The following is a 17,657-nucleotide window of genomic DNA, read 5'->3' as shown; positions in this document are numbered from 1 at the left end:
GCAGGGGGTTCCCCGTGAGAACAGCCAGCCCCATCTCGGGGCTCTCCCTCTCCTGGCTGGTGGGTCCCAGGGGCACTGTGGCTCTGCAAGGCCTGGCGATCGGCTCCCCAGCTGGCTTGCAAGGGGAGACATTGGCATGGGGGTCTAGGGTGATGGCCACTGACTCCAGGGCCAGTCAGTGGGGAGGACGGGCATCAGGAGGGGCAGCTGGCAGGCTGGTCTGTGCAGAACTGGGTGTTATACAGCGGCGGGGCTGACTCACAGGCAAACACAGATCAGTCCCCAAAACAGTGGAGCCCCGAGGAAGAGCCCAGCATTTTGGGGTGTGTGCCAAGAATGAGCCTGGGGGGGAGGGGGCAGGTGGAGGGGGAGGAAAAAAGGCTTAGTGAGGAAACAGTGACTCTGGAAGGGAGGTACCTTTGGGTTCTGCATCTGGGAACCCCTCTTGGCAGTCTAGGCTGCAAGGGGAACCCCCGCCTTTCCCTCTCAGCTGTTCTGTATGGAGTGATCATGCCCTACGGGACGGGGGAGCTGGCACCTCCCTTCAAGTGTAACAAGTACCTGGAATATTTCAAAGCCGTAGATATCCAGCACCCCGATACTGTACTCCTCATTGGGCTTCTGCATGGCCCTGTTAATGGACTGCAGGGGAAGAAATGGAGAGAGGAAGTGAGCGAGCGAGCAAGAGAGAGAAGCGGGAGAGGCGCAGGGAGAGCTTCATCACCAGGACGTCTAGTTCTCCGACACGTTACAGTGCGTCTTTTTGGCCTCGCGGCTCTCATGCATGGGCTGACCCTGGCCCTGGGGGAAGGGAGAGGGACCCTGGTGAAAGCCAAACCCTGTCCCTTACTCACATCACACCTAAAACGAAAGCCAGTCACAACGGCTGCTTTGGCCCCAGGGACATCGTACCCAGCGGAGAACGTGAAATCTAAGTCAGACACGTCCCCTCCGTCACAATTCAACACACCATTCACCGCTGCTAATCCCAAGTGTGTTGGAGGATGGATCTATCTATCCATCCATCCCCATATACCCCTCTATCTATCTATCCCCATATACCCCTCATATCTATCTATCTACATATACCCCCTCTATCTATCTATCTATCCATCCATCCCCATACCCCGCCCTCCTCCTTGGTATCTGAGTGCCAGCCAGAAGCCCTGCCCCATACTCAGACACGGTTTGACAACTTCTGTAAGGGAGGGGCCAGCAGCTGCTTCTTGATGAGGAGGTGGAGTAGCTGCTGCTTAAGAGACAGGTTGAAGGGGGAGAGATAGGACCATCATATCCTCTGCCTTCCCCTCAAGTGTTGGGGCAGTTTGGGGGCAGGGAGGCTGAGGGGAACCCCGGCCATGGTCCTCTTCAGGCAGCTGCTGCTGGACCCACAGCTGGTGAGATGGGAAGCCTGAAACCACCCCTGGGTAGATGGGACTCAGTTTCCAAGGGGCATCCCATCCTGGGGCTGATCTCCCCCAGATTCCTAGCCAGGACTTGGGAACAGCCACAGAAGAGATTTCACACAAAGCCAGGGACCCACAGGCTCTGGTTAACCCAGGAGCTTGGGGCACGACCCTCACCTCCACGAGAAAGTCAAAGACCCGCAGGTAGAGCCCCTTGGCCAGGGCGTCGCGGGTGTAGGACGCCTGCTCCACGTTGAGGGTCACATTGATAGACTCCGACCGGCCGCCCCATTTGCTGTCCATCTTCCTGCTGGTGACCTTGTCATTGAGCCTGTCCTTATCAATCCCCAGCAGGTAGGCGGGGAAGGCGAGCACTGCGCACAGGGAGTAAAAGTCAGGGTGTCTCTAGACACCCCACCAGCCCATACAACTCCCTCCCTCTGCCGTTAGTTGTTGTTCCCCAGCTTAGCCACACCCTCATGGACAAGGGGTGGCTGTAGTCTAGTGGTTAGAGCAGAGGTCCCGTGTGCCAGGACTCCTGGGTCCTATTCCTGGCTCTACCAATGTCTTGCTGAGTCACCACGATCCAATTCACTTCCTCTCTCTGTGCCTCAATTGCCCCATCTCTAAAATGGGGACAGTGATGCTCAGCCATGTCTGTATTGTGCTTTGAGACCTGCTGGGTAAGGAGTTTGCATACAAGTTCAAAGCATTATTAAAAGCATCTCCACATGATCTCACAAACTGAAAAGGCTAGCTTGAGGCATTCCGGTTCTCTGTCCATCTTTAAATCCCGCCTGGATATTGTAAGCTGCTTATCTGCCCTGACACTGGATGGAAATCTGCCCATTCAGCTGCCTCCTAGTCTTCTCTACTGGCCCTTTCCCGGGGGGGGGGGACGGATTCAGGCTGCCGGACTCACGGTCAGGGTTCTCCACCTGGGCATAGTTGCCCTGTTCTCGGAAGCTGATGTTGCCCAAGTGCAGGATTCCAGCCACGATCTGTAGCACCAGCTGCTGGTCCTCCCTGGCGATGCCTATCACCTGCATGGCATTCTAGGGGGCAGAGAAAACATCCCATCAGCCTGATTTAGTTGGGGATTGGTCCTGCTTTGAGCAGGGGGTTGGACTAGATGATGGGCCCCACACTACAAGAAGGCTGTGGAAAAATTGGAGAGAATCCAGTGGAGGGCAACAAAAATGATTAGGGGGCTGGGGCACGTGACTTATGAGGAGAGACTGAGGGAACTGGGATTGTTTTGTCTGCAGAAGAGAAGAATGAGGGGGGATTTGATAGCTGCTTTCAACTACCTGAAAGGGGGTTCCAAAGAGGATAGATCTAGACTGTTCTCAGGGGTAGCAGATGACAGAATGAGGAGTAATGGTCTCAAGTTGCAGTGGGGGAGGGTTAGGTTGGATATTAGGAAAACTTTTTCACTAGGAGGGTGGTGAAGCACTGGAATGGGTTACCAAGGGAGGTGGTGGAATCTCCTTCCTTAGAAGTTTTTAAGGTCAGGCTTGACAGAGCCCTGGCTGGGATGATTTAGTTCGTGTTGGTCCTGCTTTGAGCAGGGGGTGGGATTAGAGGGCCTCCTGAGCTCCCTTCCGACCCTGATATTCTATGAGTCCCTGGTGTTATGGCTGTAAACTTATCTTGGGAAGATTTGGAAAATAAAAAACACCAGCAAAAATAAACCTGCCGTGGACATTTTGGAAATGGAATATTCAGCCCAAAAAAAAGAGAATGTGGTTTTTTGACAGCGAAAACAGTTGGGGTGTCCTGCCGGACTCCCAAGGGGTTTAGGCGTTTCCGCATGTTCAGAAATGTTGCCCGAGAAGAAAGCAGCATCCGCTCCCGGGACACAGTGAAACCCGGACACGAACAGCCCTGCTGTATCAATCTACCACCACGCAGACAGCACTACTGAAAAGCAGCCACCTCTGGGGTGGGAAGAGAGCGACGAGGTGGCAGGTAGCGCCCTGCACAGTAGTGGCTGGTTGACGTTGGCAGAGGACTCGCCTCTGACAAAACGTGCCAGGGGCTCATTCCTGCACACGCAGAGCAGGCGGGACCAAGCAGGTGTAGAAAGCAGCCTGGGATCCAGGGTACCTGCCTCAGACAGGAAACCGAGCTGGTGTTAAGAGGGAGCTTGGTACATTTATAAATGGGACAGGGTGGCCCGCGACAGCAGAGGACTGGACCAGTGACCCAGGAGGTCCCTTCCCATCTTGGGTTCCTACAGATGTGGCTGAGTGGACCTTGGAGGCCCTTGGCAGCTTTGCCCCTAAGGGATGCTTTTGGTTGCCATGCGAATGCTGGGGAAATAATACAAGATGGTGGCACCCCTGGTTCAGAGCCCAATCCCCACCCATCTCCAAGTGTCCCCCTCTCAGACGGCGTGCGGGGAGCCCAGCCTGGCTGTGTATGGCCATGGGCTCTCGGCACATGCCCAGCACAGTGCAGGAGGGCCAGCTCCGCCAGCCTGTCCTGTTGATGAGCTGTTATCTGGCATGTGGCTGCAGGCAGGTTGCCACTGTCCCCACCTGGATGTCCAGCCCTTTCTTTCAGCTCCAGCCAGTCCCTCTGGAATACGGGGCTGGAGGGCCTCAGGAGTGGGAGAAGATGGGGCCCAAAGAGCTGCCTTCCTGGGGGGGTCAATCCTGTTTTCATCCACAAGCTGGGTTAGGTCAGATCAGTCCAAAATGTACAAAGACACATTCTAACATGCCCCACTGTGAGCACCCTCCCGTCCCCCCGGGCCACTCACCATGGTCTCGTGGAAGTCGCTCTGGTCGTCGGTGCCGTCCACCTTGTAGGTTTCGGACTGGTTCAGGTAGTAGTAATAATCGGGGGTCATGATCCCCAGGTTCTGCTGCTGCTCTTGGGAGGCCCCTTCAATGAGCTGCCGGTAAAGGAGAGGTGCAGAAGCAGGGCTGGGGTCAGCTCATGGAAATGAACCAGCCCTCAGGGATCCCCTGCTCTGCCGCTTGGGGCCGGCTGTCCCCACCTGGAGGGCCATCTCCGGCTCAGCCAGAAACTCAGGCCTGTCAGCGGCTCTAGGGCAGAATCCTGCTACAGACATTACAGCATAAATGCATAGGGGCACGCTCGCTCATTTCCATGCACGGATGCCAATACACAGCCGTGTCCATTTGCACACTCAGGCACACTACGATGCCCACATGAACGCATATGCACGTTCACTTACTCGCACACACCCACGCTCGCACATTCGTAGGCAGTCTGGCACCCACGTGCTGATGTGCACATTCACACTCAGCCATGTTCACACTCCTGTTCACACGCACACTTGACCGCCATGCAGCACCAGATCCCCCGAGTGCCCTGGTTTGTCAGGGTACCTGGTAGTAGATGTGGAAGTTCCTCTCGCTCTCATTCTGGTTCACCACCCTGGATTTCTCCAGCAGGAAATTGGAGATCTTCCCTCCATCCGGCTCACCGCCCCGGCTGAACTGGATTTCAAAGTATTTCCCCTGCCGAGGGAAGACATTTCAGCCGTGAGGCTGCAGGGCTGCGGTTCTCTGGGCATCAGCCAGAGGCCGGGCCATCTTGTTTCAGGGACCCCCCCCATCTATGGAAGTCTCTCCCACCTCCTCCCAAGACCCTCTGCCTTCAGGCCTCAGCATGTTTCTCTTCCCCACACCTGCTGTCTCTTGTCACTGGCAGCTTTCTGGGGCAGGGCCTGTCTTTGATTACATGTATGTACAGCACCTAGTACGCCAAGCTTTTGACTCCTGATCGGGGCTTCTAGGTGCTACTGTAAAACAAATAATACCAATAGACAGGACTCGGGGCAGGGTCTTTCTTTTTGGGTCTTCTCATCTCTGACTTTCTTCCTGTCCCCTGAAGGGTTATCTTTCCTTCCCCTCATCTGGGGCCCAACCCTGAGAGGCGCTGACCATCCACAATGGCAATGCCTATTTAGGTCCTTCCTACAAACACTGCCCCGATCCCTTTCCAGGCTGCACCGCCCACAGAGCCAGCCTTCCCACTGGCAGCAACCCGAGCAAGAGCCCGTGCTGCTGGAATGGGGAAACTGAGCCATGAGTTGCTGGTGGGAGTATGGGGCTCTGATGGTGAGTCCCAGTGCTGGAGAGGGATATAAGCCAGTCTGTGGGATTCAGAGATTGCACACACAGCCTGAAGGAGAAGTGCCCCGAGTAGCCACTAGCTTTGCTTGTGCTTCAGGCCAGCTCTGTTCCTATCAGACTTCCCCAGGGGATGGGTAGGCTGCAGAAATGAGCCAGATACCAGTGCCTCCCATGGAACTATCACATCTCCCTATCCGCACACCCCTCCCCGGGACCGACTAGCAGTGAAATCTGGCCCTGGAGACTTACAAATCGGCTGGAGTTGTTGTTCCTGACAGTTTTGGCGTTCCCAAAGGCTTCCAGCAGAGGGTTGGACTGCAGGATGATGTCTTTCACATGCTGAGGATTAGAGCAGAGACTGGGCAAGTCAGAGACGGGGCAGGTCCGTTGGCTCATGGGGGACTAGTCACAGCTTGGTGAGGTGCAATGGCAAAGGGCTGCCAGCAAGCTGGCAACGTTGCACTTCACTGTTTAGGTGCAGGGGATTATTGGTAGCTCTTGGCTTGGAGCAGGTTTGCTATTTCCAGCTCTGGGTTAGTAGGATGGAAGGGCATTGCTCGATGGTAGGCTGGCACAAGGCGGGCACTGCCAGCTCCTTCTTGGTGTGTGTGTGGGGGAGAGCTGCCGGATCTTTGTTGGGAGTGGTTGGTTTGGAAGGGCCAAGTCCTGGATTAGAGCAGGGCAGGCATTGCCAGCTCTGAGCATGGAGGGCGGGGTTTGAAGAGAAAGCATGGTCTGCTGCCTGGCATGTCATCACCTTTCCCGGGCTAACCTAATGTGATCTCAGCCGGCGGGGAGAGCTGAGGAGCTGCAGAAGACGGGGAAGGAGGAGCTGCCCTCTGGCAGAGAGAAAGACGATTCAAACCTAGGAAAGCGGGTGGGAGGGAAGGACGGGATGGAGCAAGGTGGGGGAAATGGAGAGCAAGAATGAAGAGCAGATGAGTAGAGAGAGGGTCAGAGAGAGCCCGGGCTGCAGAGGGAGCCGTACCTGCACTTTCTCTCCACCTCCGGACACTTTGGAAATGTAGCCCATAATGTACTTGGCTGCCACAGTTTTTCCAGCCCCGCTTTCCCCACTGCAGAAACATTCAAACAAAACAGGGGGAAGTGAAATAACCTGCCCAGTGCCTACATTTCCAGACAGAACCACTGCCCTGCTGGAGGTTTCAATCACCTCTAAGCCTGCTGTGGGTCTCAGAGGCAGATTATGCTTTTGTGGGGCCCTGGGCCACAGCAAGGGGGACCCCTCCCCACCCCTTCCACCTGCAGTTCCCCCCGTCCCTCTCATGCTCCTGCCAGGGGGCAGGGTACGGGGGCTTCCCCTGCTCCCTGGCAGGAGCATCGGGCAGGCAGAGCAGGGCAAGCCCCCTCACCCTGACCCCGCTTCCTGGCAGGAGCACTGGGCAGGTGGGTAGAGTGGATCCATGTGCGGGGGCGCCCATTTTTACGGGCCCCCGCAGTTGGCCGGGGCCCCTGGGCATGGACCTCGTTGGCCCAAAGACAGAATATTCATTCCTACCCTAGAACGGGGTGCAGACAGTGACAACCGTCCATTGATGACTGAACTTCCCTTTTTGGGCCTGTTTTTCTGACCCTCCTTTGTCTATTTAGGTAAACACTATGGGATAGGGACGGTCTCTTGTTCTTTCTGTGCAGCGCCCAGCACAATAGGGGGCCAGATCTCCCTTGGGGCATTGCAATAGAAATGATAAATAATTTTATAACTCGGAGACCCTTCTGTATTCTCTCTGTGTCTGCGGAAGGGGCGCTCTTGCTGGGTACAGGAGGCTGGTCCAGTTTTGAGTTAAATAGCTCTTCCTGGTCCCTGTGCCTGGTATTGCAGTGAAGGAGGAGCGGAGGTGTGCAGCGATATGTAATCCTGGCTTGACGGCATTGCAGCAGGGTGGCGACGAGATTCCAAGCACCGGACACTCTGGCTCCTGGCTGAGGCCGATGCCTGAACTGTTACTAGTCCTGGTGCCTTGTACCTGGAAGGGAAGTCTCTGGACTTGCCCCACATCCGGACAGCTTCTTTGCAATATTCAAACAGACACATGACTTGCGTCAAGGTCATTTCCTGTGCTGAGCTGCCGTCCTCTTGCATCCCAGCCAGGCATATTCGCTTTTAGCAATGTGGTCCAGGGGACTGAATGCGGCACTCAGATTCAGTAAACCTGGGCTCTATTCCCGGCTCTGCCACAGACCTGCGGGATGACCTTGTGCAAGTCGTGGCCCTTCGTTGTGCCTCAGTTTCCCCTCTCAACCTTTGGCTGACTTGTCTGCTTAGACTGAAAGCCTTTGAGGGCAGGAACTGTCTTTTACTAGGTGTACGTACAGCTCCTGGCACAACGGCGGCGAGCCATGATCTTGCTTCATAATGAAGCATGCAAAGTGGCAGTGCGGTGGATCATGTGAGAGAGGAAATACATTAGGGCTTGTCTACATGGGAAAGGTTAGCTAGTTATACCACTATATAGTCTAGTTAAAACCGCGTTAGCTATACCAGCGTCCACACACACAGGTATACCTCTAGCAGTTTAAATTCACACCTTCGCTTATACTGCTCTAACTTTCCCCTTGGGCTGGTCCGGAAGCTTGTTCTCTTTAAAGTGGATGGGAACTATAACATATAAAAGCCTAGTGGTGATGACCGGTGACGGCAGTACACAGACTACTCATTACATGGAGCGGTCCAGGGAAAGGGAGGACTGATTTTGAGTATGCCTGAGAGAGAGGGCTGGTGCAAGCTCATTCTTAGTGGGTTTGTGGAACCCTCTCCTAGCCCAGCGTTTCGTTGGACACCGTACCAATGTGCTCCCTGCTAGGAATGCAGAGTCCAGGACGTCTGCCAGTTCCTTTGATGACAACACTGATGAACAACCTCACACTGCGATGGGGCTTTCCATCCCCGAGCACTTTGCAGATTACACACATCCACGGGGCTCGCTGCACCCCGCCACTGCAGGGCAGCTGCCTTTGCAAGGCAGCCTACCCGCGGCTTCCCGGAGCATAGCAACGTAGGAGAGGAAGTGAAGAATGCTGTACCCAGTCAAAACTGGAAGAGGAATTTAGGGAGGCGGGACTGGAATTCAGCCAAGACACCAGCACTAACAACCCTGGCCATATGAAAAGTGTCGTGGAATCTCTAATGACCCCAAGAGGGCAGGACTTTAGCCCCACACTTCTGGTTTACTTCTTCTCCCGAAGACGGCACCGCTCCCCATAGCGCCGCAGTGGGGTATTGGGTCAGTACTGGCCTTGGGAAACAGACCTGACCCTGCTCGACAACGGAGATCGACCCCCACGTCCTCCACCCAAGTCTCTCTGATTTGGGAGTCGGCGTTCTTGCTACCTGATAATGACGCACTGGTTCTCTCCATCGATCAGCATATTCCGGTACATGTTGTCGGTCAGAGCGTAGATGTGGGGCGGATTTTCATACTGAGCCTAGAGGCCAACAAACAGACGACGAGAACAGTGGTTACTGACTACAACTCAGAGTCTAACGCACAAACCAGAACCCTCTCGGTGACCAGCGCTTTCCCTCCACTTCCCTTCTCCAGTGAGGCACTCGAACAACCTTAACTCTGCCCTACAGCAATGCCATGTGGTAACTACACAAGTCTGACCAGCGGCTGTCAACCTATTGACCATTGTGGGCCTCGTATGCAGCACTGTGTGTGTTATGCGGGCTGCATCCACACAAAATATATACGACCCGTATGGCCCTGAGGATGTCAGATGGGCTGCCGCTGTGCGTACCTGATTGGGCCGCAAGCAGCCCGCGGGTCGCAGGTTGAGAACCACTGAGTATGACAGTGGCATGGTAATGCTTGCGACTCCAGGTTAGATTAAACTGATTTTTAAAGACACATTAGAGGTTTTAAATCTTTCCCCCCCTTCAGGGCAGAATTAAGGTTTTTGGGGGGCCTTAGCTGTGAATTTCCATATCTTAATACCTTTGGGTTTCTTTTAAGTGTAACCTTAACTCTGAAGTTCCTGGGCTTATAAAGCTGTTTTTTGGAATAACTTCCACTGCTCAGTAATATTTTTTTACCCTAAGTTGCTGACATGTACTTTCAACCTGAACACAGGTTTTGTTTGGAAATATATACTGCAGTAACCCCTATAGGCCCTAGAGCTGGAGAGGAGAAAGACACCCAGGGAGCTGCCCACGGTCACCCAGCAGATCACAGAGTGAGCTGGGACCAGAGCCGGGCCTCCTGACTCCCAGTCCGAGGCCCTAGCCTAGCCTGGGGCCCGTTTATACAATCTGTTAGAAATGTGTCCACGCCTTGCACGTTATCCAAAGGTACAAGACAGAGTAGCCCGAACAAGGGGTCATGTCAAACAGCCCCGCCGCAGTTCTAACCCCCAAGACCAGCCGGCCTCCTCACCGCTCCTTGGTAGAGCTCAACCTCCCGGTCCGTGAAGTAAGGCATCTGCTTGAAGGGATTGACTGAGATAAGAACTGAGCCAATGTAGGTCTGAGCTCTTTGTTAAGGTCCATCAGCTTCCCTCGTGTTTCTCCTTCCCCCTTCCCACCCAGCCCTGCGCACCAGACATGCCATGGTACCCAAAGCCAACAAGACCCAAAAGGACCACGGTAACTTCAGGAGTATGGTGAGGACTTTGATACAAGATATGGGTCCAGACCAGCTCCCCCACCCCCACCTGGGGGGATTTGGGATCTGGAACAGAACTTGGCAGAGGTGCTGGAACTAGGGGTGCTGCAGCACCCCCGGACTTGAAGTGGTTTCCATTAAATCCAGGGTTTACAGTTTGGTTCCATGGCTCTCAGCACCCCCACTGTACACATTGTTCCCACACCCCTGGAACTTGGCAGCTTATTGGGGGGCTCACTGCAAAAAATCTCCCCATGGCTCAGTTAAGGCCCAAGGAGAGTGATGGCAGATGGACAGTTCTGGGCTTCTCTGGCTCCTTCTAACCCCGGGGCCATGGACTGGTCACACAGATTGCCATCCCAGGGGAAGGGGCCATGATGCTGCACCTTGATCAGCAGGAGAATTAAGGGGTAGCAGCAAGCAGGGGTGCTGGAACAATTTTTATACCGGGGTGCTGAGGAGGGAAACCATGGGAATCATGTAGTTGGTGTTTGTTATTACTACTTCAAGCCAGCAGCCCTAGTTCCAGCACCACCTGGCTGTAAGTAAAACACATGGTGTGCCTTCCCTGCTCATGGTAAGGGAAGAGCTGGGCTGCAGCGGGCTAGGGTGACCAGATAGCAAGTGTGAAAAAATCGGGATGGGGGGGGGGTAATAGGGGCCTATACAACACAAAGCCCCAAATATCGGGACTGTCCCGATAAAATTGGGACACCTGGTCACCCTACAGAGGGCTAATGGCACAGCCCCTGTCCCTCCTGGCAACTTCTGACAAGGGACTGCAGGAAGGAGGCACTGGATTTCCGCCAGGGGCAATGTTGGAGGAGTTTGTTCTTTGGGACCAGTTCAAAAGGCAGTGCCACCCAAGAGCCACATTTCAGGTGCCACCCAAGAGCCACATTTCAGGCGTTCGGCTCCCTTTTAGGCACCTCGAGAAGGGCCTGGGTTTTCGCCGGACTTCTGAGCTCTTTCGAAAATCTGCCCACTTAGGGCCGGTGCCGAAGGGGGAGCGGTGCGCTTTTGGAAATCGGGCCCCAGCTGTGGCTGCCGATATGGAGCACGAGTGAAAACTCTGCCCCTTGTGGCCAGGAGGTTTCCCGAAGCCCGCCCTTGCCCAGCAGCACCTGGCGGGTGGTCTCCCTCCAAAGCCTTGTCCTGCGGAATAACAAAGCGTTATTGTGGCGGTCTTGAAATGGGCTCTGCTCACATGACATCACCCCGTGGCGAGGCTGCGTTGCCACCACAGAATATGCAGAAGGCCGGACGAGGTAGACTGTGGGTTTGAGCCTGTATTGGAAAAAGGACACTGCACTAGACGGACCAGTGGTCATCTCCTATGCAGCAGGAGGTTGGGCACTGGACGAAGACGGGCCAAGGGTCTGGTCCAGTGTAAGGTGGCTCTTCTCTTCTCAAGACCTCTCCTCATGATGCACTTGCAGAGTTTTCGCCTCCTACCCAAGCTCAACAGGAGCTTTCTGCAGCCTCGGGCTGGACGAGCGCCCAGGACAGGCCCATGAAAACGGGGGCCGCCCTGCACAATCAGATCCAGGTGATGACCCCGTTTGTAGGCACCCACCACCTCTGAGTTGTGGCCTCCCCAGCGAGTATGTCGCAAGCGAAACAAGTGGTGAAAATCGCAGCCTGTTTTGGAAGGGCGGCCCCCAGCACTGCTTTGATGTGGCGGAACAGCCGTGCCACATGAAGGGGGCAGGAGGCCCGGCTCTGCACAAGGAGCAGAGCATCGTCGTTCCAGCCTGGAGGTTAACTGGCCACAGCACTCTTGCCAGTAGCACCCTCCGGGGTCCCCAGTCACTGTGGCTTGGCCCGGGTCCTCAGGGGAGGGTTCGTGCGCAGCACAGTCGGGATGGAGCACTCTGCTGCTCATCACACGTTACCACTACTTCCGGCCACCTCGGCGACGCTTGCCCCTGTCGGCGATGACAGCTCTGTGTTCTGCAGCCCATCTGGTCGCCCGAGTTCCTTCCTTCCTCGTCAGCCCCACGTACAGCAAACCTGTCTGCACAAAACCCCTATAAAAAGCGCTGAAATCGGTAGAGATACGCGGATTCACGCTGGCTGAAGATCTGGGTCTAACGAATGACATTTACGACACCCTGTGTGCACTTCGCCCAGTTATTATGACCGACACTCAGCACTTCGTAGGTCTCAAAGCCCTTTATAAAGGGGGTACAATTACCGCCCTGCTACAGATGGGGAAACTGAGGCACGGAGACACCTCACGGCTTGCTTAGTGAGCCGGGGTGGGGCTGGGGAATAGAACCCCCATGTCCTGACTCCTACAGCTGCACCTTCTGCATGTACTTGGGCTGCCTCCCTCCTATAGACCTGCCCCATGGTATCTACCCAAGGTGGACCAAAGATGAAGGCACATGCACAGGAGACCCCAAAGGTGGAGAGATACGAGGTGGAGAGCGGGAGGGGCTATGGGAACAGCAGGGCTGGGGAGAGCAGGGGGGACCGTTGCAATGGAGGGCTCCGGGAGAGGAGGGTGGGTGCTACGGCGGGACAGCGTGTGGGGTCATACAGAGCTAGGAGAAGCCTCACTCCCTGCAGCAGACGTTTAAAGCAGGACCTGTCCCCTTCATGCCCACTTGGTTCAAGAGGCCAGGTGTGGCTTGTCCCTCAGGAGAGGGAGTGACAGTGGGGAATAGCGTGTCTCTTACAGAATGGGAAAGGGTGATGTAAGAGGAGGAGGCGGGGCTGGTGTTTCCTGGGGAATGCAGAAGTGCTCTGGACTGACTCATGGCTGGACACTGGGCCCTTACAGAGCAGCAGGAAAAAAAAAACCCCAAAAAACGGAAGAAGTAGGTTTCTGGGGTTTTCTTCTTTTCTAAAAAAAACCAAACAGACCAAACAAATGAGCAGCTCCAGCCTTTCCGGGCTGTTGTCACAGGCAGGAGGAGCACCCGCTCTGAGCTGTCGCAGAGCACAGCCTTGTAAGGACACAGCCTTGCCTTCGGTGGAAACCGCAGCCCACTTGAGCGCAGTGAACTCTGTCTCTGATGTGCTCCTCTTCCCTGAGACCTGCTGTAGCTCACTGCTCCCAGCTCCCCTGCGGGGGAACATTGTTCCCAGCCTGATAGCCAGGGAATTCAGTGCTCGGCCAGACCTAGAAAGATTTCCCTGCTGCCAGCTGGGCGCCTCCTAGTAGGGATGGGACGTGGGAGCAAAAGGCGCGCTCTGGATGGCCATTGGGACGGTGCAGGCCCTTGTCTGGGCACAGGGCCAGGCTCAGTCTCATGCTTCTGTGGGTCAAACCCCATGATAATCAAATAGAAGGTCAGGGGGAGTTTATGTTCTCAGACTGGTGAGCAAGGAACCAGCCAAGCAAAGAGCGACCCTGCAGGGTTGTGCTGACTGTCTCCTCTGACTGGCCTCGCAGCGAGCTCCTTAACACCACTGCCCCGATATAGGCAGGATCAACATCCCCGGCCAGGCGGCCGTCAGAGACTCGAGCAGGAGGGTCGCTTCAGGCAACTCAGCCCTCCACAGAAACCTTCGCCCTTCCCTGGTGCAGTGCCCCATGTGGACGAGCGCCAGGGAAGTGCATGAGACTGAGATCCCAATGCAGGAGGCTAAGCAATATCGCAGTGACAGAACTAGAACCCTGAGCAGCAGCTGGGCTGCCAGCGAGCACCTGGCTGCGTATGGTCCTCAGAGACCAGCTGGGCTAGGGATGGAGGTGAGGCAGGGCAGCGTGAGGTGCAGTGGGACATCAGGGCTGGGATAGCAGGGGGTCTTGGCCTTCACAACTTCCTCTGGCAAAGAGTTCCTCAGGTTGACTGTGCATTGTGTGAATAAGAATATACGAACGGCCATGCTGGTTGTCTAGCCCAGTCTCCTGTCTTCCAACAGTGGCCAATGCCAGGTGCCCCAGAGGGAATGAACAGAACAGGGAATCATCAAGTGATCCATCCTCTGTCACCCGTTCCCTGCTTCTGGCAAACAGAGGCCATGGACACCATCCCTGCCCATCCTGGCTAATAGCCATTGATGGACCTATCCTCCGTGAACTTATCTAGTTCTTTTTTGAACCCTGGTATAACAGGTGCCAAAGGACCATAACTAACAGGTGCCAAAGGACAAGGCTGGAGTGCATGGGCAGAGATGTGGGGCAGGCCAGGACTGGAAAGGCAGGGGGTGTTGCAGGGGAAGCTTGCTAAAATTGCATTGGCCGAGCTGCATAGAGGGCTCAGGACTCAAAAAGCAAGGGGTGCGCAAGGGCAGGGACTGAGACCCATCAGCACAGCTGCAGTCAGGTTGCCCATAACCTTGCGAAATCCTCCACGCCATCTTCTCCTATTTCACACCCCACCCCTCTCCGCCCTGAAGAGCCAGCTGCCGCCATACATGCCAGATGAAGAGGAACAGCTGAAGCGACTTTTGGAGTCCATTAGCCTATTCCTCAAATCCAGGAAGTGCTTCCCCTCCCTGACACAACATTGCCACAGAGCGCTCCCGGATCGCGCCAGAGAAGCCCGGGGCCACTCCTTGAGCCTGCTCAGCTGGATTTGCTCTCTTTGCTGGCATCCACTGACAGGGACACGTGAAATCAGCGAGAGCCCCAGAGCCGCCGAGCATGCTGTGTGCACTGGGCAGTCCCAGGATTCTGCAGAGGCCCCCATTTTGGAAATAGCCTTCGGTTGGAGCAGTGGAAAGCATTGTTCTTTAGAACGGCTGACGTCAGAGAAGCAGCTATGGGCCACTTGAGAGGCCTTAGCATAAACCACAAAGTCAGCCACTGGATCACAGTGCTATGGGGGAGCACAGCCACACCGCCAAGGTGAGGGGCTGATAGGAAACACAGCTGTGTCAGGGGGCGAGGGGCAGGAACCGGGCCAGCGAGGGCTGTCTGCCTGTGCCACAGAGCACAGAAACTTTGGGCTGGGGGCTAATGGTCTTGGCACTGGGATCTGGGAAGGGTTCCAGTGCTGGCCCCAGAGCCTGAGCCCTTAGGCTGGGGGTGCAAGGTAGGAGGACACCACATGGAAAGAAATAACAACCATGCTTCCTTCCTTTAAGCCCTCAAGGAAAATTCTGTCCCAGGACCTGTCTGGCAGCAGCTCTGGTGTGGCGCACAAAGGCCCGGGGGCAGGAGTTGAGAGGGACTGCGCAGCTTAGCTCATGGGGGCTAGCTGAGGTTGCTGCTTTTTGGGGTTTTTTTGAGGAAACTATTAGCTATCCTGGGTTGCAGAGCTATTTGCTAGACAGCAGAAAAAATCAGCAGGGCTCATGCTTCCTGGGTTCTGTCCGTAGCTCTGGGAGAGGAGCATGGCCTTGGTGGTTGCACAGAGAATAGCCAAGCACATAGATTGGGCAGATTCTTTCTGAAACACAGTGTGGCTGAGACTTGGGTGTGCTATACCAGAGAACTGGATTCTGTTCTCAGCTCTGTCCGAGGTTACTTTATCTGTAAAATGAAGGGAATGGCACTTGCCTGTCTCATAGGGAGCGGTACGAAGCCTCGCTCAATTGTAAAGGTTGCACAGAACCAGCAGAGGGTGAAAGAGATGAGCCTGGCTCTCGTGGTCTCCTGGCTCCCAGCTCAGGGCACCTTCCCTGTCACAGGGATGAAGGAGGCAGAACAGTCTCCTGAATGCAGGGACCGACTGCAAAATTTGCCAGGTAGTGCAAGGAGGCAAGGAATAGGGCCCCGATGTCCAGACCCAGCGGGGGTGCGGATCTTGCCACTTGAGCCAGTCCGCCCTGAGATAAGGGGATGTGGAACTGAAATGAATTCCTTCAGCAGCGGTCATGGTGCATCGGAGGCCCAACATTTAGATTTTGTAAAGATAAAGCCACTAAATACAGAAAGGGCCCGATTCTCCATCATCCTGCCTCTCGTGCACTCATTTACACCCATGCAGTGGGAGTGCAAAACACAACCGTTCAGCTCTGGGAAGATTTGGCACCACTTTGCACAGTCTAAACACTGGCACAAGTCACAGGGCAACACAGCACCTGGCCCACAGAGTGATGATACTTGCCTGACTGTAAACCGATATTAAATGGAAACGTTATTTCATGATTGGGGTTGTTTTATATCTTGTCCTGCTGCAGTGCTGGGAACCAAAACCCCAAAGTGCTGTCCAATGGATGAGAGCCAGGAAGTGAAACTGACCAGTGTGGTTTCTGTATCTGAGCAGACTGAGAGGCACCAAGGCAATAAGTAGCATCAATGATAGGTAAACCGGTTTCTGTGCAGGGCAGGACGGTGGGAGCATGTTCCATTATGCACCATACTCTGCACTGGCTGTCCATTCATATCGGGGGGCAATGCCGGGTACCTCAATGGTCTGTGCCCCAGGTGTTTCAGAGGATGCCTCTCTCCCGGGCTCTGTTGCAGCAGGTGTGCTCCTGCTGTCTGTCTGAAGGCTGGAGCTCATGGGAGCTGGCCGTTGGCTCCCATCAGGAATACATTCAACTCTTTTACGGCGATGCAGCTCTGATTGCCGGCTTTCCACTTGGTGCAGGTTCCGGATTCTCCCGTCACTCAGCCTTGCTTTCTTTTGAGGCTCCCGGTACTGTCCATGCCAAACTCAGGGGGGGTTCAAGCCAGCTACAAAAAGGCAGAGGCTTAACTGAAGTGCTGATGTGTTTTCCCATGAAACATGCCCTGGTGCTGCAGTGTAAATACTCATCCTTTTATCACGCAGATGGACTCCGGCAGATCGGCTCCCAGCTCCAGTCAGCTTAGTTATACTTGGCCTCATTATCCCACACCCTGGTACCCTGTGTCTTCCAGCCAGCCCCCTGCACCGGGGAATTTATACTGAGGCTGCAGTGGGCTGGCCACAAATAGAAGAGATTGCTCCGCATGCTCTCGCTAGGACCGGTTGGAACTGTTTTTTGACGGAAAATTGGGTTTTCAACCAAAGAATTTTTGTGTGTGAAAAGTGTTCAGTTTCTGCAGAAAATTTAGAAATTTTGTAAAAAACCAAAACATTTCAATTAAAAATGTCTCCTGGGAAGGGTGCAGTTCAGGTGGCATACATTCCCATTCTCCTCTGTGGGCCCGGCTTTCTGGCCAGACTACATCTTCCATGATGCATCGCAGCCAGGGACTCCTAATCACCAGCTCCCTTCACCAGCAGGGTAGAAAGTGGTGCACCATGGGAGATATATTCAGGTTCCTTATACTCCTCTTATGGCCAGCCAGGCTTTTTGGCTGGATTACATCTCCCATGATGCACTGCTTTCTACCTTATTGGTGAGGGGAAGACGGCATCATAGGAAACCCTGGCTGTGATGCATCATGGGAGATGTAGTCTGGCCCGAAAGCCCAACTGATCCAAAGAGGAGAATGGGAGCGTAAGTAACCAGAACTATAACTCCCATGAGGCACTGCTGCCCCCATTTCAATTAGAATATTTTGGTTTTTGGCCAAAATATTTCACCAAAGATTCAAATGGCCAGATCATCACGACACGGAGGCCACGGGTCCGACTGAGCCCGTCCTGCAGAGCTGGGGGAAGTGAGCTTTCCAAGGGCAC

The 17,657-nt window shown here is 54.8% G+C and overlaps 1 protein-coding gene across 1 annotated transcript in view; it reads right to left on the bottom strand.

Annotated features, from left to right (window-relative positions):
- Positions 1–17,657, bottom strand: part of MYO1F (myosin IF) — a 46,277-nt gene that overhangs the window by 15,119 nt on the left and 13,501 nt on the right. The window contains exons 3-11 of the mRNA XM_074939412.1: positions 9,916–10,005; positions 8,871–8,965; positions 6,507–6,594; positions 5,768–5,857; positions 4,769–4,900; positions 4,174–4,308; positions 2,329–2,461; positions 1,584–1,780; positions 562–642 (exon numbers count right to left, since the gene is read on the bottom strand). Coding sequence (XP_074795513.1) covers positions 562–642; positions 1,584–1,780; positions 2,329–2,461; positions 4,174–4,308; positions 4,769–4,900; positions 5,768–5,857; positions 6,507–6,594; positions 8,871–8,965; positions 9,916–10,005 — 1,041 coding nt within the window. The remainder of the gene's footprint in view (positions 1–561; positions 643–1,583; positions 1,781–2,328; positions 2,462–4,173; positions 4,309–4,768; positions 4,901–5,767; positions 5,858–6,506; positions 6,595–8,870; positions 8,966–9,915; positions 10,006–17,657) is intronic.

Source organism: Natator depressus, chromosome 25 (genome assembly GCF_965152275.1).
Source record: "Natator depressus isolate rNatDep1 chromosome 25, rNatDep2.hap1, whole genome shotgun sequence".
Lineage (NCBI taxonomy): Eukaryota > Metazoa > Chordata > Testudines > Cheloniidae > Natator > Natator depressus.
Note: the sequence above shows the minus strand (reverse complement) of the source record. Positions and strands in the feature narration are given on the sequence as shown.